Here is a 21,292-nt window from a genome sequence, read left to right on the forward strand (position 1 = left end):
CCACTCTGATTCCAGCCAGGGACATAGGGGTGTAGGTTGCCCCCAACTTCTCCCTTGCTCCCGCCCCAGACAGCTCATTCCAACAGGCCCCGCGTTCAAGGGGTTGTGGGGCAGAAGGCTCAGGGACTTCTCCCCTCCTGCACAGCAGTGCAAGCGTCAGAGGCTCTGGGGAGCAGCAGTCCCTCCTATTGCTTCTTTAACTCATCAGGCACATGCACAGCTTCCCCGCCTCGAACACGCCTCAGCCCATCCCTGGTGCCAGCAGCCAGGACTCTGAGCCATGAGGCGATGAAGCCCAGCAGGTGGCTTGAGCCTCATGGCCTCTTCTAGGGTTGCCAGGCATCCGGTTTTTGATTGGAACGCCCAGCCAAAAAGGGACCCTGGTGATGCTGGTCAGCACTGCGGACTGGGCCGTTAGAAGTCCAGTCGGCGGCGTAGCGGGGCTAAGACAGGCTCCCTGCAGCTCCTGAAAGCAGCCAGTATGTCCCTGTGGCCCCTACGTGCAGGGTTGGCCAGGAAAGCTCTGTCCTCTGTGCCTGCCCCAAGTGTTGGCTCTGCAGCTCCCATTGGCTGGGAACCATGGCCAATGGGAGCTGCGTGGGTGGTGCCTGTGGGCGAGGGCAGCGCATGGAGCCTCCTAGCCACCCTTGCGCTTAGGTGCCGCAGGGACATACTGGCCGCTTCTGGGAGCCGCTTGAGGTAAATGCCAGCTGGTGCCTGCACCCTGAACCCTATCCTGGATCCCAGCCCTGAGCCCCCTCCCAGAGCCTGCACCCCAACCCCTTCCCACACCCAAACTCCTGCCCAAAGCCTACCCCTCCTTCACTCTGAACCCCTTGGCTGAGCCCAGTGCCCCATCCTGCACCCCCTCATTCCCCCCCCCCCCGAGCTCGCACCTGCCAGAGTCTGGTGAAAATGAGTGTGGGGGTGGGGGGGAATGGAGTGAGTGGGGGGAGGTGTGGGGCAAGAGCGTTCGGTTTTTCTGCAAGCAGGAAGTTGGCGACACGAGCTTCTTCGCCCAGTGTAGCGCCTCCCCCTCCCTCTCCCACGAGCAGGGCAGGTCCCGGGCTGGCAGCACCCCGAGCAGAAGTAGGTGGGCACCACTTGTTGCTGGGCACAAGCCAAAGCAAAGTGTCAGGGCTGGGCTGGCTCTGCATGGGGCAGGGCCCAGCACGAGGCCTTAAGTTACGCCCCCCTGCCCCGCCGCCCCAGCACTGCCCCGCCCCAGCCACACAAGGCCTGGTGCTGGGGGGCCAGGTGCCGCTAGGGCTCCCCCTGCTGCCCATCACCCGATACTGCAGCTTGCGGCATGGCAGGCCCCCACCAGCCACTCCTCACCAGAGCAATTCAGGGCATGGTACAAACAGCTCCTGGGTGGAGGCACTGCACAGAAAGGCTGCATCCCTGCCCCCCCCCCCCCGTATGCAGGGATAAGAGTAAACTGCCCCCCCCACCCCGTACGCTTGGGCCAACAGCAGCCTAAGGGGCTCAGCAGGGCTTCTATGTCACTGCACGATCCCAGCCCTGTGGGTGCAGGTCACGCCCCTGCCCAACCACACCGCAGATGACAAGCTCCGGAGGGTGGGCGGTGAGGGCTGTGCACACACATGCTCTGTCTTGCAGCACCTCTGTGGTAGGGCACCTCCTATGTCCTGGTTTGGCCAGGCCAGTCTCTTCTTTAAGCCCTGGCCTGCCTTGCTTGGCAAAACTGGGCATTTGTCCCAACCAACTGCTCACCAGGCGGCAAGAGCAAACTGGACAAATGCCACTTTGCCAAAAAAAAGTGGGGTGCCCCCCCCTGCAATGGGCAATGGAAGACCATGGCAAGGGGAGGGGCAACAAGCAGTAACACTGGCCCTGCACCGGAGCGTGGGCCAAGGAGAGTGGCTTGGGCCAGGCCAGCTGTGCATGGGCAGGCAGCAGGGGGGGTCTTGAGCTGGCCCCATGCAGGTACAGGGGAGAGGGTTGTCGACAGAGGCTTTGGGCCAGTCCTGTGTGGGTGGCAGTGAGGCTTGGGCTGACTGCATGGTTGGGCAGTGGGGCCTCGTGCCAACCTCACATGTGGGGAGAGAATGGGAGGTGTCTGCTAGCCTGAGACCCTTACTGGCAGAAGACAGGATGGGCAGGCTCATTGTGTGTGTGAGGGGGAAGCAGGGGGCTGCAGTTTGGCCCCCGTGTGGTGTCCTGTTTTCCTTTTGGGAAAATAACAGCTCCCTTCTCCGTTGGAGCATTGCTGGTGAACAGGAGCCTGCTAGGACCTTGTGAGCGCGAACGGGTGGTGGTAAGGAGAGATTCATCCTACCCCCTTCTCAGGCTGCTCAATCCCTACGCAGCCCAGCATATACAACCCCAGATAATGTTTTCACCCCTCAGCCATAAGGCCAGGTGAGCAGCTAGGCATGAAAGGAGACAGCGGCCCATGGTTGAGTGGGAAAAGGGATGGGAGTGAATGCCTGGCTGGCCATGGGCCCAGCAGTGCAGCATGCTGTACTCATTTGTTCCCTTACACCGGCAATGCATCCAGGGCTGCACTCCTGCCAAAGCCCCAGCCATCTGTGCCTGGAGCTGCAGCGAGACCCAGGTTACTGCTCACTCCAGGAGCAGGATGTTGGGCCCATTTGCACCATCTGTTCATTCCACATAGAAGATTGTGTACTTCCGCCCAGCTACGGCAGCGAGAGGCCTCCTTTCCCTTGACTCACTTCCACCCCAAAGCTGGAATGGCCACAGCCAAATCTACTAGAGGGCAGCGGGTACCTCTACACCAGGTTACTAACAGGTCAGCGCGTGGGAAGAGCTAGTGGCGTTCTTGCCCATTTTACCAAATACCAGCTCAAGCCCCTCCCCAGAAACCTGGGAAACTAAATGCCTTTCCTGGGCATCTTTAATAGGCAGTACTTCCCCACTCACAAGCATGGAGTCTGAGTATGAAGTATCCAAGGAAAAGGGGATATAGAATCAACTCAGGAACAGTAACAACAGGTGTGTGTATGTATAAAATAAATCACTTACTCCATGGTATCTTTGGCAGAAGATCAGCTCAGTTCCCGAAGGGCTGGTGTGAGCAGGGCCGGCTCCAGGCACCAGCACAGCAAGCAGGTGCTTGGGGTGATCACTGGAAAGAGGCAGCACATCCAACTCTTCAATGGCAATTCAGTGGTGGGTCCCTCAGTCCTTCTCGGAGGGAAGGACCTGCTGCCGAATTGCCGCCAAAGAATGAAGCAGCTGCAGTAGAGCTGCCATCGAAGTGCCACCAATCGTGGCTTTTCCCCCTACCCCGCTGCTTGGGGCAGCAAAAATGCTGCAGCCAGCCCTGCATGTGATACCTGATAAGAAAATGCCCCTTTTAACAATTTCTGTCCTCTTCTTCTTCTTCACTTACAACCTCTCATTGTTGGTTGGTTGTCACAGTCACCTGCTCCCTCTGCTACTGCACTCCACTCACCATTGATTATCCCAGTCCAGAGCTCAACAGGCCCATCTCCAACCCCTAGGGGAAATACTAGGCAGTCTGGCCCGGAGTCCATCATTTAACTCAGCTGTGATTCTTTCAGTATAGTAGGGACAAAACTTGCCCTTTTGGTGTCTGTCCATATTTCACTATCCAACCATGCCAGACAGAGGATATGGTTAGGGTGACCCCTCATCCAGGGCACATTTGGTGCAGTTCTTTTGCCTTCTGTCACCCCACAAGGATAACACCATTTCATTATCCTTTCACCCCAAAAAAGCCTGATTTTCACCACCACCACCACCAAAATTTCACATAACAAAAATGCAAATGAAGTCTGGTTAATTGTCTCTTCTCCCTGATTACCAGTAGATGGCAGCAGAGAGCTGTTTCCCCTACAGAGCTCTGGCATTCTCAAGCAGCTGTGGGCCACTTTCCCTGCTGGCCAATAAATGGTAGCAGCAAGCGCCCTCCACTCTAAATTCCAGGCTACAGGTCTCACACCACATATAAAAAAACAAACAAACAAAAAAAACCACCTATATGAAAAATGTTAAGGCTGTAAACCCAAGGACCCACCATTTAGGGAATGCCAGATTTACAGTTGCTCCCTTAATCCAGACTCCACGTGCCTCCGTCCTGTCCACTAGAGCAGCAGTTCTTAACTGGAGGTCAAAGGCTCAAAGGGGCCTCAGTGCCAGGAGGTACCCCTGAAACAGCAGCTGTCTCCACCCTGGGTAGCACTGAGAACGGAGACAGTTTCCCTGGCCTTCATGCCAGTGCCACAGTGATGTGGTTGGAGGTGGAACAGGCTCCTTGTGGGCGACGTAAAAGAAAAGGCCATACAGAGATGTGCATTTTCTTGCTTCCTCCTCTTTAAATTTACAGGATTTTCAGGCTCCTTTCAGAAACTCCTCCCTGCACCCCCAGTAGGGGCTCACTGAGAAAGCCTGTTCTGAGAACAGCATTCGCTGGGCGGAACACACGTCATGAGGAACCCTCCAAACATGCACACGAAGCACAGCTTTTAAAGCCAGACCTCTTCTCACCTTCTCCCATAGCTCAGTATAGTGCAAAGGGCCATAACCAGGAGTAATGGCGTCGAATTACGAAGGGGAGGCCTTTTGCTTATGATATTAAGGAAAACTTCCCAAGAGGTGGAAAGGCTTCCCAAGAAAGGGAAGCCCCATCGTTTGGGACATTTAAAACTAGACTTGTCAAACAGTCATAAAGGTACAGCTGGAAACATGTGCCTACATTAGTGGGGAGAGGAGTTGGGTTACCTCTGGAATTTCTATTACAATTTTTCCATGAAGCCTAATGGAAAATGGTTTTCAGTTTAGTAAGAAAATCTAAGCTAAGGAAAATATCCATCAAAATGTAGAAATGTTAAAGAAAACTTCAAGCCAGAGTAGCTCAGTCGGACTCCAGATCCACTGATAGGAAAAAAGGAGCTTGAGGAAGAAGGGATTCATGCTTCTTTATAAATCTCCCTGCATGAGCTGGACTTAACATGGTCCCCTCTTATTCCAAAATGAATAGTTTTGATGCTCAGGTGGGCTTCAACAGGGTGTCTCTGTGGAGACAATTTAATGGAGGAAAAGGCCATTCAAGATTCTGAACTAAACTCTCTCAAGTGATATTATGGGACTCCTGGACGTCTATCACGTTTCAATCAGTGTGTGAAAAAACCAAGACAACGTGTTTTAGCAGCAATTTCCCAATTTATTAAAACTGATTGATTTTTGCAAGTATGTCTAAGCTAATCCCGTCACATAAAGTAATCATAATCAATAGGCATACCTTTGGCATGCCTAGGCAGACAAAAAACTGTGAGATCAACTAGAAAATAAGGTAATATTTACCTGAACTACATTTACAGAAAATCAGTACAACACAGCCATGTTCTTCCACTGACTTCTGATTACTAAAATCTCCCCACCTCCCCAAAATATTAAAACACATCTCCAATACAAACACAGGTTTATAATAATTAATATAAAGTCAGTATAATATAGAATATTCCCAGCAAAAAAAATAGTCAACAATCTTCAAACACTGTCTTGGTGTTTTTTTTTGTTATTTTTAGTTTTATTTTTGTAGACAGGTTTAAAGCATGTTGAAAAATAAATATATATGAAAGCATACACACAGCACTCTTACTATGCAGAAATTCTAAAAAAGGCAGAAATTCAAAACACAATATAGAATCTAAAAATAAAAAGAACCATTAAGTATGGCTTTCTTAAGAGTTGCACATGTCACAGAATGAGCTAAAATAAGATTATCTTTCATAATATTGCAAAAAATTCCAGTTTTTGCATTTTCTTGGAGTTTTTTTTTCTTTTTTAAAAGGATGATGTGCAAAATTGGAAGCATTAAGGTGGATCTTTTTCACAGAGGTGCCTATTCAAAGATGGCAGTGTTCTGACCCAACGCTCTACTGCAAATTGAGTCAAAATATATAACTTTATCAGGAACAAGAGTTTGACACATAACCCAAAGTAATAAATTCCCAAACATACATATATATAAAAAGTCAACTGAATGCGATTTTCACTTTGGAGTTGCAGAACATTTAAAGGCATAATTCAAGATACAAAACACAAAATGGGACCTAATGCTAAAGTAGGTTTCCTTTTGATAAGAAAATATTCCTTTGATAGTTCAAACACTATTTATTTTTAAAAAGAGCCAGTCACTTTGAAAATCTTCATGAGACATGTCCCCCTTCTCATTTCCCTGAAAAATCATTCTGTATCTTTGTGAGGTGTTATGGTGACCTTAAACTTTAATATATAAAGAAACAATACTCAAATATATATAAATTAGGATTTTTTAAAAAAAGACTTTTTGAAAGAAACAAAAAGTTGACAGGAAGGAGAAGTCAAGAATCTAAGTTTCCTGTATTGTTCAAGAAAGCTTTTAATGCAGTATTATACAAGGTCTAACCTACTGCATCATTTAGCATTCTCTAGGTATTTATTCTGAGCTGCATAGATAGTGTGTATAAAACTGAAGAAATGCATTCAATCACTGAACTGCAGGAGAAATTAGCAAAGCTGCATTTGAGATGTTCTTTTTAGTCCTGGCCCCGTTTTATATATATATAAAAAGATGAGAATAAGAAAGATTCAGGGTCAGTGATTACACATTACATAGACATTTTTAAAAAAAATTACCTACATTTTCACTGAGATCAAATGTCTTAATTTCATTTTTAACCAAGTTCTTTTCTGAAACTAAATCTGCATTTTATTTTTTAAAGAAAATGAAATTTTAAAAGGGAACCTCAGTAAAATACACACATTCCTGAAGGGAAATATAAGAGTGGATGCTAAAGATTATTTGAGCTAGTGTTGGATAGAACAACATTTAAGCAGAATTTCTTTACACAGAACAGCAAAGATAGAAATTTATATAGGCAGCAAATTACCCAAGTATCTGGACACAGAAAAATGTGAGCAATGGTTGGCAAACTCTAACCTGGTGACCCAAATTTAGAAAGTCAAACATTTGCAGACAGTTGTGCATTTGCTTATGTCTTTGTGGGATGGAGCCTGGGGATGGACCTGGACATTGCTGGTCTCTTTCCATGCTTAATTTCCTGTTTTCAAATTTGATTTCTTTTAATTTTTACATAGATTATCCATGCAGTTAAACACAGTGCAGCTTCAGATTTCAGTTTATAACACAAAAGTGAAGTAACTGGTAAAGTTGTATAAAGAGCCTCCCTTTCCATTTGATGGAAAGTATCACTGTTTTAAAACTCACTGTCTTGCAAAAAGAAAATCCCATGTCTCTCCCCTATGGGGCGTGAAAGTTTAAAAAGAAATTCCTGAAAGGTTTTTAATTTCCAAATCTGCACACCTCCATCAAAAACAAAGCACTTAAAAGTATACATCACATATTAGAATGATTTATTTGGTATATATATTTATTTAGTGTAAATTAGTAATATAGACGCATGTGCTATATTCTAATTTCAACATTATAACAAGTTAGCTTTTTGTGGGGTTTTTTTGTTTTTTCTGAATCCTCAGTTTGAAGAGCACAGAAGTGGCATGAGTAGAAAACATTTAGGAAAGCCATTTGGCTTACTGTCCACCATTTAAAAAAAAAAGGAAAAAAAAAAGGCAATATAAAATATTTCCAAATAAAACACGAAATAAAGCTAAGCACCTGAAAATATTAATACAAAATCAAGTTTGCCCAAAAGGGTGACAAGGACAAGGGAAAAGGTCAACTCAGGATCAATACTTTTTGTTTATCCCTAAAACATACTAGCTGAAGACAGTGAATTCGTATAGTGGAGTCAGGGTAGACAGAAAGTGGAATGTAGAAAATGAAGGTTTGTGGTTTGAGTTTTTTTTTCCTTTCTCCATTTTTAAATAGATTTAATATATAAAAAGCCAAGCTACAGGTATCTTTAAAGTACTGTATGTATTTGTCTACATGTAACAAGTGATTGCTGGAAGTTTAGGGAAAAAACTTAATATTTACAGAATAAATGGCAATAAATCTATAGCCTGCATTCTGCTAGGTGAAAGCAGTCAAGTTCATGAAACAATGGCCTGGTTTTATGATTGGCACAGAGTGGACACAACTGCTGATTTCTTTTGCACTTAGAAAAAGGGATATAAAGGTCCAATGTTAAAATATTGGGTTTTTTTTTTTTTAACATAGTTATAGGGCTTTACAACAAGCTAAAATGCAAAAAGAGCTTTTTACAATTTCATAAAAATGGTTTTATATGACTCTCCCCCACTATTCTTTGAATATATAAAGAATCTGGTTGCCAGTTTTTGTCAGGGAACTTTCTCAATCCTAAAGATTAGTAGCAGTGTAGACAAGTGATCACACAGCTTTGCTTCCAGCTAACAGTAGATTTAAGAACATGGATTGGCTTAGAAAAACATTTTTCCAAATTACTGACAAGTACCAAACTTGAACAGCAAGAATTCTGGTGCTTATGCACAATGTGAAAGTATAAACCACTGTGAATGGAGTCCCAAAATTTGGGGAGGAGGAAAACGTGCAAAGGAAAATTGGTGATTTTTTTTTTTTGTCAAGAAACTGAAGATAATTGCAGAGACAGGAATAAAATACATAACAATGGTGATATGATCCTTCAAATAGAGCAATGCCTAATGGTCCAGGAGGGTAGATTCTTGCATTATCACACTTCACTGGGAAGAGATTCCTGGCACCGAATTGTTGAAAAACCTAAAGATTTGATTACCGGGATTTTGTACAATAAAATCTGCTTTTATTTTACTCCCTGGGTAGAACCACGCTTTCCAATTTTTTAAATGAAACTGCAAGGACTTATATGGTTTTCCCACAAGAAATTGCCTTTCCTACAATTGGGGGGAAAATAGCACCTTTTAATCATTTGACTTCCTAGATTTAACTGGTTGCCTCTTGGCCTTGTTTGTTGCAGGTTTCAAGATCACCATATTCATACAGGTTATATAAAAGTCTGCTCCATAGCAAGAAAACAGTGAGGTCTTCAGCTTTGTTTTTTTTTAAGCACCAAAAGCGTACAGGTGAAAGATACAGCAGAAGCTTTTATTATGAATAGGACACTTTCTCCGAGTTTTTTATTTAAACATTGTCATAGGAAGGCAGCAGTGGCCAATATGAACTGAACTATTTGGAACACACCCGTGTAAACTCTACTTACTGTATAAGAAAGAGGAGACGCTCTAGTGGAGAAATCTGGTTCTCTAAAAGAGAAGGTTTACTTACCTGGAACCAACCTGGCTGAAACAAAGGAAATTTTACTTAGTCAGTTAAACATCCGGACTACACCTACAAATTAAGTAGGAATGTTTTAGCTTGGCAAGGATGAATAATAATATAACTTGGGAGAAATCCTGACTTAGAACCAGGATTTCTCCCCTAATTTCTTGAGTTATCACAATTTGTAATTCATTTTGCTAAATGACTTATATTTACTAAAACTTGCACATAAATATGAAAAAGGCAGTTAGTTGACACCTAAGAGAGAAAGGTGAAAACTTTCATGTAAACCAAGCAACTGAGTACTAAACTATGTGTGTCTTTTATAGCAGAAGAAATCTTATGGAAACACCAACACTTATTTCACATAACGTCCTAACTAAAAAAGGTTGAAAAGTGGATTCTGTTAAGATGCCAGTGGGCCCAAGTAATTTCATGATCTTTAACCTGATGGACTATTTGGGAGTTAAGATCCCATGTTATGAAAGGGGCTCTTAAGGCTGCAGCCTGAATTGCTGTTTGATCTAACAGGCTACATAAAAAAAAAAAAAGAAAGAAAGAAAGAAAAAGATATAAATTAAAAAAATTAAATATTTAAATTAATTCTTTGTGAAAGGCTTGGGTTATATGGAGAAGCCCTCAAACACACAGGTCAGTTTATTTACATGATACTAGTCTGTAAGTAAGTCCACTGCTGCTGTGAATTTAGAACAAACAAAACTTACAAAAAAAATTGTTTGGGACTCAAAACCTCCCTGGTATTTAATTAAGGGTGGGGAAGGTTTAGAAAGGAACATGCTTTACACTGTCTCCTAGTCTCTCCCCCTCACAGTGCTCACATCTTCAGAAACTCTAAGTCACTAGCATGCAATCTGATTTGCTCCCACAGAGAGGCAAAGACAGACAATCATATTTTTCCATGGGGGAGAAGGGGAAGGGGTGTAACTGATGCCACTAAAAGTGACACTTACTAATTCAGTATCTGAATGGTACAGATAAAGGACTTGTTTGTTTAAAAAAAACCACAAACTCCTCTTTTGCACACATGAACAACAACAAGGCTACTTAGTTTTTCCCAGCACACTCTGTCTTCCCTCCCTCCCCCTACAAACAAAACCTTCCCCGTTTCCCTAAGAAATCCAAGTAAAATCCTTGTCATTCTCTCCAGAGTTCTCTTGCTCCTGTGGAGAGTCGACATCTTCTTTGTCATCTTCTAGTATCACATCATCTTGTGAAATTCCTACATCATCTTTCCATTTTATATCATCATCATCCCCCATCTCTTCATCTCCCTCCACCTTCATGTCATCTGGATCCTCCATGTACTGGCCTTCACCAGGATACATTTCATCTGGAGATCCTTCTCCTCCGTTCTGATCTAAGTGGCCTGTTATGCCTCGACCAGAGCAATCGGCACAAACTCCATGGCGGCGGGAACCATGCTTAATTCCCACACTGGCTGCAGACATGAACACTCTGTTGCACACTTTGCAAACATATTTTTTATCTTTGCTGTGGACCTAGGGAAGGAAAAAATAGAAAACAAATTAAGGCAGGGAAGATGAAACAGAGAATTGCAAATGTGGTCCATGAAAGAAGAGATGCTTTCTATTTTGCTGTCAAGGGAAAAAAATAGCGTAGCCAGTAACTGTCACTGGCTGGTATTTGAAACAGAAATGATGTGTCCCAGGTATGACTTTTACTCACTATATTTCTACCAGTATTAGTAGGAAGATATTTTACAATGCAATGGAAAATCTTTTTTCTGAAACACTCCTGACTGTGAAACCAGTAATTTCAGCCTCAGCCTCCTTGCTTCTATTGGCCTATATTTACCACAGGGCACTAAAGTGCATACATTCCCAAAATTCCTACTACATTTTGAAAGTCTGGTACTATCTTAAAATAGCTGTCACCAGATGCTAGTTAAAAGCTACCAAGAAATGTCTCAAAGATACAAGAACAAGAATTTCAGTGTTTGCTATTGGTCAGACAAAGGAACCGTCTACTTTAGGAACATTTTCACTGGTGTAACCAGGTCAGGGTAGCTACACTGTGCAAACTGCTAATGGAGCTACACTGCACTGAAGTAAAGTGAGGTTTACTTTGGCAATTAACCAGATTAAGTTGTGCCTTTGCAAGCCCTCTCTTGGACTGGTGCAGTGCATCTGTGGGAGAGATGTATCCTGCTTTAGTTGCATTGACAGTTACATTGATTAAGTTTTTCAAAAAGGTTCCCCATGAAGACAGGCTCAAAGGTGGTAATTTATCAACAGGTGTCAGGATATTGTAATGCATCAATTTAGCAGTCTGTATTCCATCATTATCACCATCACCACAGGCTAAAGAATAAAAACCTAGCCAATGTATCCACCTAAAAAACCAAACCAAAACAAAAAAACAAACCACCTTCTAATGCACATCAGCTTCAAAATTCATGTCTATTTTGACAGCTGAAGAAGGTTTGTCACAAAAGTTTCTGCTTCTTGAAAGAGTCACACAGCATTGTGTGTCTGAACATGGCATTATGCACAGCTATTACAGTTACAGAGTACGAGCAGCAGTGGAAAAGTCATCTGCAGAATTTATTCAGAGGGAGAACATTGTTCTAACTGACCCAAACTTCACAGTATAATAACCAGAACTAAACACTTGAAGAGTTTGTGTGTTTAAACACAGCTCCATCCAAAGTACACTAATACATGTAATCTCTGCCTTAGTGCATTTTCATTTTAGGTAAAGCAAGGGAGCCTATTTACTCATTAAGCTCATTTGCTACACTCCACTCCTAAAAAAAAGAACGTATCAGTGGGGTCAGGGTTACTGAACTCTACTTCAATGGAGTCACACCAAAAATAATACAGCACACGCAAACACGCTTTTAAAGGTTCTTTCTGTTAAGATGTTACAGTGCCAAGAGGTCTCTGGGAACCGCATTCAAATCGACTGTGACTGTCTTTTCTTTGAATTGATGGGTCTACCGTGTCCATCAGAGAAAAGCTGTTTTCTGTTTGAGGGCTTTAAGGCAATTAAAACTATGCTAGCTATGCCACAAAGTTATTATAGTAAGGAACGGATAAAAAACACAAAATTAATAGTTAGACTTTGACCTGATAATCTGAGTTTAGAACAAATGCTTCCTCACATTCAAGTAAGGTGGTGAGTTGGCTTTTCCACACAAAAAGGAGATACGGGGACAGATGTTAAAGCAGCCCAACTTTCATCAGGCATAACTTGATCCAAAGTTTCTGCATGACTAAATCTGAAATTAATCTGAAACCAGTCAGGAAATGTGCTGCATAGAAAATGTCATTGAGAGAGAAAAAAATGAACAAGTCAAGATATAGCTGTGCAATAAGGCACTTTGAACGGGAGATGGCAGTCTTGTAGCTGAGGCACTGCTCTGGGATTCAGATTTGGGTTGTATTCCCAAATCTGCAGCCGACTGCCTGGGTGAGCTCAGACAATTCACTTCATCCATGTGCCTAAATTACCCATCTGCAAAATGGGGATACTACTTATTTCCTTTCTCCCACCCTTCATCTGCTCTGTTTGCTTCAACTGTAAGCTCTTTGGGGAAGGGACACAGCCTCTCATTACATATTTGTGCAACAGCTAAACCAGCATGGCCCCAGTTCTGGTTAGGGACCCAGGCACTATAACAACTTGTTTGTGGTCCCCAGGCGACATAAATAATTACTAAAAACAGACAGCTGGAAATCAGCTAATTTTAGATAAAAGTAAGAATTCTTGTAGCACAAATCAAGTGTACATAACAGACTTCTTTCTTCTTTTGGTGCTTTCTAAATTAACTGTCTGTAATCAGTACAGCTGGTACCATGGCTAAATGCACACAAGAGGGGGTGAACGGCCCACACTCTTGCTGTCTTCAGGAGATGATGCTAGCTGTGCTGGCAGGATTGAGAACTGTGACTAGGTTTGAATCCCCAAATATATGTAATTTCCTATCTCAGCTCAAAGAAAAGGGGTTTCCTGAATAATTCTCATCCACTGTAATGCAGCTGACCACCACCACTAAGGCATTTGAGCAGACAGAAAACTGTGGGAATGTAACGCCAGACTCAACAAAAACTTCTCTCGAAACTTTATATCTAAGAGCAACACTTCCTCACAGTCAAGCACTCCACTCCAGTGGAACTAAGCTCTCTGATGATTTCTGTTTCTCAAAGTCCAAGGCAGCTGGGAGTACCAAGAACACAATGCTTCTAGTCTCAGAGTTAGGGTGTTTGAACAGACTGTCGTCATTCTCTTTAGCAACACTTATGGATTATGTTAGGTTTCCCGACTTGGGTAAGGTGCATGAGAGGAGCAATGGAGCAATTAAAGCAGGACCAATTTCTCACTGCAAACATGCTGCTAGGGGTAAAGAAGTGGGCAGCCTCTCTGGCCCTGTGATGGGCCCTCATAAAGCTGCCAAGAGATACAGCTCATGGGTGGGGAGTGCAGGCTCAGAAAGCAGCTTGCTGGTCCAATCTGTGTGTGTCGCCCCTCGCAACACACAGCTCAGTTGTGAGAACAGGCGCGTTGGCCACATGAAAGCAGTCAATATTCACCTCCATCACAGGCAGCGTGTAGCTTTCTGGTCATTGATGGAAAAGACAATGGGAACAAGGGGAAGGGAGAGAAAAAACCAAGAGAGCAAAAACTAATAAAAATGGACAGGAAAAAGGAGGAATGGGAGTAACAGGAGGAATATAAAACAGAAACAAACAGACAAAAAAGAAGAGCAAAGTGAGCAAACAGAAAAGTTAGAAGCACAGTAACTCAATCAGAAGATAGCATGGAGACATAGGGAGGAACTGCCCATATACTGTGTGTGCTCTTGACATAGTTGCATATAAGATATAGCTACTGAAAGGGGGACACAGTGGCCCAAAAACTTGTAGCAAGGACAAGCATAATCACACCTTGGGAAGTTGAGATCCCTTGAGAAAAAGTTGGCTGAGGACTATGGATCACTTTTAATTGTCTGCTAGCAGTTCTCACGGTGCTGGCTCCACTTCCTTGCTCCCAAAGGCATTTGGGCTCATCAACGTAAAAAATTGTTTTTACTCAGAAAGGCGGCCAATTAAGCACATTATTAACTGAGTCACAGAAGATCTACATTTCCTGGATCTGATCACCAAACCAGTTGTTCTATGGCAATTCCTATGTTCCTAAAGGTATCTGGAGAGAGAAGAAACTGACCAACTTCACCCACTCAACATACTGCTAACGAAAAGTTAGGGCTTGTCTACACTTTCCGGGGGTTCGATGACCGCTGATCGCTTTCCCATCGACATCGCGTAGTGTGGACCCCGCAGTAAGCAGATCTAAGTTAGTCATCTTCAGCTACATTAGTCACGTAGCTGAATTGCGTAACTTAGCTTGAGCTCTCCCCATAATGTAGACAAGATGTTAGTCATGCTTCTGCTTTGATCAACACTGAGTTCACCAAAGCCGGTGCATTCTTACTCCTATCAAATCACACGTTATTCCATGCTCTGAAATATTTTTCAAGATGGGTTCTTGAAAACTATTTGAAATACTACTGTATTTATTACCATAGGTATATGAAGCAAACTTTTTTTTTTAAAGTTGGATAGTAAACCCCTGCTAAAGAAGGGATCTTAAAAGCCATTTAAAATAATCTATGCTGCATCCATGTATGCCAGTCTGTGTTACTGAAAAGATTTTCAGGAATTAAAACATCAGCACCGTCTCGGGAGAGGGCAAAATAGGTGGATGAGGTCAGGGCCTCGAGGCCAAGAGAGCATGAGTCAGAAGTGACACAATATGCACCAAAAATGAACCATAACTTCAAACAGAAAACTGACCAGCAGCCTAAACTTTTAAATGATTCTTCTTCTCGTTCCCCCACCCCCTTTTCTACATGAGATAGTCCAACTGGAATACTCAAAGTGACCCACCCTAATGGATTTTGCCATCAAAACATACTATTTCCATTCCCCCAGTTAACTCAAAAGATGTACTTTCTAAAACAAAGGCAGATATGCTGTTTGTCTTCACTATTTGAAATTGACCACTTTCCTGATAGACAGACTCTATTCTTATTGTATTTGATAAATTATATTGGAGGAAGGGATAACTCAGTGGTTTGAGCACTGGCCTGCTTAAACCCAGGACTGTGAGTTCAATCCTTGAGGGGGCCACTTAGGGATCTCAGGCAAAAATCAGTACTTGGTCCTGCTAGTGAAGGCAGGGGGCTGGACTTCATGACTTTTCAAGGTCCCTTCCAATTCTATGAGATAGGTATATCTCCATATATTATGATAAGGATATTCACCAATATTTCAAAGGGGAATAACTGCCCTGGCTGCAACTCCACCAAATCCTAGTGTGAAAAAGAAATTTTTTCTCCCACAGAACTAAAAAGATCCAGGGAACCAGCTGGTATGACAGGGTGTCTACAATGGCAAAACTAACAACAGACCTTGAAATCTTTGTGTCTGCAGGGGACAGAGCCAACTGCTTGGATGTACCTACTGAACACCAGAAGACTAATGCCCAAAGGAAATAATAAAGGGACATCTCAGGGAGCAGTTGGTCCCAAGGCCAGATGGCTGGGCACTCATCTGAATGGACACATACTCATGGAAGGAAGTAAAAAATAGCAGGGTTTTTGATACCACAGCAACTGATAACATAAGTCCCTTGATCGTTCTGGTTTAAGTGGTATGGGCTAACTGCCACCCTGTGTATAAACACCACCATTTGGCAAGCTAAGACAGGACACTGGCATCTGCTGTAGACAGACAACTGCCTACCAGCTGACTACATACAACTCTTCCCAGAAAAAGGAACTGAACATCGGTTCACACATGCATTCTGAACCAATCAAGCTGCATTCACAATGTAATTTCTATACTCAAAATGTCAGTTTATATTTTTAAAAAGCTCTAGCTTCTACAAGGAGTTGGGTGCTCAGCAACAAGGGAAACTGTTATTTTTCATTCACAAAGCCACTAGATTTAAGTAATTTCTGGTCACTATGGACACTGCAACTAGCAGGGGTCAGAAAATTTTAGCAAACACGGGGACAATCCAAAGGGAAAAACAACAAAACAAAAATCCCAAGAGCAAACAACAGCAGATCAATACTTTTTGCTGAAGCCGTTTAAAAATATGATTATAGGACTTCACCTTTTCCTTCCAAGGTGGACGTCCATTTTTGGATACACAATGTGCATTGCAACCTCAAGGAAAGCAAGTGATAATGTAATATTAACTGATACCACATTATCCACTGGTTACTTTTGCTATTACATCTAAGCTCTCCAAAGTAAATGGTCGTTTAAAAATAAAATAAATGAACCTCATTTAGAGTATGTATTTCTCAGTACACGTGTAAATCAAATAGAAGAAAGGAAATATCAAAGAGTTATTTGCCATCTGAGGTCATTTGTGTGTTTTTCAGAAGCACAGCTGCTGATTTAACTCCTCTTTAGACAGAAATCACACTGGTAAAACTAACTTTTTATAGACAGTGTTTTAAAGAGACAATATCTGATTTTAAACCATATTTTTAAAAATTAATGTCCTTACCTATGTTAACATTGCACACATTACTAAAACTAGAATCTGTGCTGTTCACACAGTTTGTATTTCTCTCAACCTGGACAATGAAAATATATCTGTCATTTCTGTTTCTAGTTAATTTCACTTTCAGCTTCTTATGCTCTAATACAGGAGTAGGCAACCTATGGCAGGCGTGCCGAAGGCAGCATGTGAGCTGATTTTCAGTGGCACTCACACTGCCCGGGTCCTGGCCATCAATCTGGGGGGCTCTGCATTTTAATTTAATTTTAAATGAAGCTTCTTAAACATTTTAAAAACCTTATTTACTTTACATACAACAATAGTTTAGTTATATATTATAGACTTATAGAAAGAAACCTTCTAAAAACATTAAAATGTATGACTGGCACGTGAAACCTTAAATTAGAGTGAATAAATGAAGACCCGGCACACCACTTCTGAAAGGTTGCCAACTCCTGCTCTAATACAATGGAAAAGTAGCTGAGAACCAAGAAATGAAGGGAAAATCTTATTTGTTTAAAAACTTGCTCTGGATTTTAAAAAGATACAGCATAGAAACATTTCTATAGACCTGAGGTTATGTAAAAGCTTGCTTTTTTTTTTTAAATCTTTTTAAAGCAAAAAATTGGGCTAAACGTAAGCTAACCCAGGCCCTTTAAACCTTGCACATTGATTGAGGAACTGAAAGAAGCAAAGGCTTGGGTGGTTTAAACACATTTCCTTTTCTCTGTTTCAGCTTTTTACTCTGAAATGTATGTCTGGAAGTTATTTTTTAACAGGTGCAGTCTGCCTTTGATGCACATCCACATTCATCTCCACAGTTCTACCTGAAAACTGGCACTAAGAAGCACAAATAGCAGGAAAATAATGTTACAAGACAAATAAGCACAAGGCACAAGATCCCGTGGGTTTCCCTACCCATATTCAATTCACACAACCCACAACATCTCCATGTAAGTGAAGATCAAGATACTGATTGAACTAGTAGCCTGTGGAAAGGATGCTGTGCTAACAGGAAAAAAAAAATCCGATGAACATAAAACTATCCATTTTCTTGAGTCTTCTACACGATCCTTCCCTGTAGGGCTTCCACTTTTGTGAAAATATTCAGTCAGTGGGTTCTTCTATGGAGATTTTTCTCAGTATACCTGATGGGTCCATATTGTAACATCCAAAAAGCAAAGTGCACCTACTTATTGCCTCTTCATAGAAGGAACTATGGTCTGAACACAGAACCAATCATGATTTTTAATTTATTTTAATTGTGATTTTCACTGTCCAGTTCGGGGCACCACACCTTAGGGAAGATATGGATAAACTGGAGAGACTTCAGAGCAGAGCAACAAAAATAATAAAAGGTTTAGAAAACCTGACCTATGATGAAAGGTTAGAAAAACTGGACATGTTTAGTCGTGAGAAAAGACGACTGAGGGGGAACCTGATAAGCTTCAAGTACGTTAAGGGTTGTTCTAAACAGGACAGTGATCAACTGTTCTCCATACCCACTGAAGGTATGACAAGAAGTAAACCGTTTAATCTGTAGTAAGGGAGATTTAGGTTAGATATTAGGATAAACTTCCTAACTATAAATGTAGTTAAATTATGGAATAGGCTTCCAAGCGAGGTTGTGGAATCCCCTTCATTAGAGGTTTTTAAGAACAGGTTGGACAGACACCTGGCGGGGATGGTCTAAGTTTACTTGGTCCTGCCTCAGGCTGGAGGCTGGACTTGACCTCTCGAGGTACCTTGCAGCCCAACATTTCTATGATTGTTAACTCAACCTTTAACTGATTTATAACTAAACTGATAAATTCTTTGGAATAACTTTGGTAAGTAGTAATGTATTTTTATTCCAATGTGACACTTTTTCAGGACTTTATTCCTTGCCCTACAAATCTGCACACACAGTTGGTACTTTCAAAACAAGCCATAACTGAATTCCGAGGGACAGGTTCAACTGCACATGAAGAAAAGTTCTAGATCTCACAGAGATGTCTGATACACCTCCCCACGTATATACTAAAATCATTTTAACACCATTTCAGTACACCATGGTAGTGACCTGCATGGTCCTTCCTTATAGCAAAAATGGCAATCTAGGATGGATTTGTACAAAACTACCCCAATTTCACCTCTGAAAGACAATGTAGTTTGCTTCCTGTGCAAGAGAAAATAAAAATATGCTACATTTAACCTGTTTAAAACTATCCATTACAACAGGAAAAAAAACTTTGCAGGATATTTCAGGATATTCAAATGTGTTATATTTAATTTAAACTATCATTTTAAATCACCTTTTCAAAACTTGGTGATGGGAGAGAAGACTCTTTTGTGGATATCTGCCGTTTGAATTATAACCAGTAAAACATAAATCAGTCTCAATTTATCTTTTGTGATACCTTAATTTACATGTACTTCACATGGAATCCACAACATCCAAAAGGAAAAACTGTCTCCAGCTCCAAGCTGTCAAAACCCATTAAGGTAAGGTCTTTCTTAGCCTGGAAGATTTTAGTCAGGTTTATAGCCCACAGTCAAGAACTGTTGTTTCTGAAGGCAATATATTCCATTGAATTCTCTAGTAGTTCTATCTATTTGCAAATTAAAAATTAAAAAGATGATAAAAGGTAAAAACAAACAAGTTATTGAACAGAGTCTAATAATTTTTTTCAGTGATTTATCAGCCCAGCACTCTTTTTCCCTTTCTCTCCCACAGTGTTACAAACCAGTTGATGTATGAGAAAGTATTACTATGAGGCCGCCACCATTCCTAAAATTAAAGCAGAAACTGGCGTTTGTGCTACAGACCTGATTTAAGAGGGAGAGGGACAGTGCTCGTCTTGGCTGTTGAAACTATTGTGCTAGAAGTTGACATTAAAAAGAACAAATTTTAACTAAAACTGTTTCAAGGGTTTGTTGTTGTTGGAGAAAAATGTGAGTTAGTTTTAGATTCCTTTGTGTCAAATTCTAGCCCATTCTGCTTAAAAATAAAATAAAAAATAAACTTGGCAAGTGTTAGATTCTAGCACTTCTAGTTTGCGTGTACTGAATTTATGATAATAAATAGAAATTGCCAGGATATTAAGGTTTTGAAAAAGTAGCTAGTGATTATGAACAACACTTATTTGCTACAATGATATCTAATTTCACTATCACCAGATGGGACTTCATGTCATCTGTACTATCCCACAATATCACCCCACACCATCAAGGTGAAGGCCTGTCAAGTGCAAGTCTATAGAAATGATGCTAACAAATACATGGAAGGGAAAATACTACCACCTAAGAAGGAAATTTGACAAAAAACCACACAGACAATGTCGTGTGTTATAACCACACTGCAGTTGAGACAAGCCAGCAAGTTATAACAGCACACATTGACCTTCTAGCATAGGGATCGGCAACCTTTGGCACGCGGCTTGCCAGGGCCGGGTCAGTTTGTTTACCTGCTGTGTCCACAGGTTCGGCCGATCGCAGCTCCCACTGGCTGTGGTTCGCTGCTCCAAGCCAACGGGGGCTGCGGGAAGCGGTGCAAGCCGAGGGATGTGCTGGCCACGGCTTCCCGCAGCCCCCATTGGCCTGGAGCAGCGAACCGCTGCTAGTGGGAGCCGCAGTTGGCTGAACCTCTGGATGTCGCAGGTAAACAAACTGGCCTGGCCCACCAGGATGCTTCCCCAGTGAGTCGCGTGTCAATGGTTGCTGATCCCTGTTCTAGCAGCTCTCTGAACAGCAAGCAATTTTTAATGAAATTATGTATTAAATGATAATTAAGCACAACAGGATAGTGGTAGGCCTGGAACAGAATTTCCTTGCTTTTACTGGGTGGAGTATTACTTCAAAAAAAATTGTTCCTAATTATTCAGCCTTTAGGCCAACGATCCTAAAGATAACATTGCCTCTTGTGGCTTGAAGCACCAAAGCCTAATGGGTCCTCCACAGCAGTCTATGTTGCATTAAAAAGTAGTTTAGTGCACTAGGAAGTGAGGTTTGAGATTCCAGCTCAGTCCCTCACCTTGGGGCCAGGAGCACTAAACAGGCCACTTCAAATTGTTCTTCAGCAACTCCTCTGGCTGAGTTGGAGGACCTGTTGTTGAATAACTCCAGAGGAATAATAAGCAAGACACTGGGACTTTTAAAGGTGGAGAAAACCGTAGAGAGATCTTCTGCATTCCATAAAAGACTCAGAAGAGCACCATGGGAAAAACAGAACACAAATTTAAGTCAGGTGAAGTTCCTTTTCTCCTTAATCACAACAAACCATCTTTCTGTTTTCCAACTGCTTCAAATACTCCTACTTACCAAGGTGTGCCGTTTCATGTGCTCCCTGCGTGTGAATTTTTTCCCACAGATTTCACAAGGATAGGGTCTTTCTCCTGTATGGGATCGCATGTGTCTCTTCAGGATACACTGATGCATGGCTGAGAAACTGCAGTATGGGCACTTGAATTTTTTTCTGATGACTGTGAATTCATTTACTGAAAAAGAGCAACCCAAGAAAGCAGGTTACAACTTAAAACATTTCAAATAATCCATTTT

The 21,292-nt window shown here is 42.2% G+C and overlaps 1 protein-coding gene across 3 annotated transcripts in view; it reads right to left on the minus strand.

Annotated features, from left to right (window-relative positions):
* Positions 1-5,155: 5,155 nt before the first annotated feature.
* The window catches only part of ZBTB46 (zinc finger and BTB domain containing 46), a 99,008-nt gene continuing 82,871 nt past the window's right edge, over positions 5,156-21,292 (minus strand). The window contains exons 6-7 of one of the 3 annotated variants that reach the window (XM_030533853.1): positions 21,056-21,231; positions 5,156-10,716 (exon numbers count right to left, since the gene is read on the minus strand). In XM_030533853.1, the coding sequence (XP_030389713.1) occupies positions 10,327-10,716; positions 21,056-21,231 (566 nt within the window). In that variant the 3' untranslated portion in view covers positions 5,156-10,326. Of the gene's footprint in view, positions 10,717-21,055; positions 21,232-21,292 lie in introns of those variants that run through there. The other 2 variants (XR_003996565.1, XR_003996566.1) reach the window with 2 other exon arrangements.

The sequence above is a fragment of the Gopherus evgoodei genome, chromosome 14, assembly GCF_007399415.2.
Source record: "Gopherus evgoodei ecotype Sinaloan lineage chromosome 14, rGopEvg1_v1.p, whole genome shotgun sequence".
NCBI classification, from domain to species: domain Eukaryota; kingdom Metazoa; phylum Chordata; order Testudines; family Testudinidae; genus Gopherus; species Gopherus evgoodei.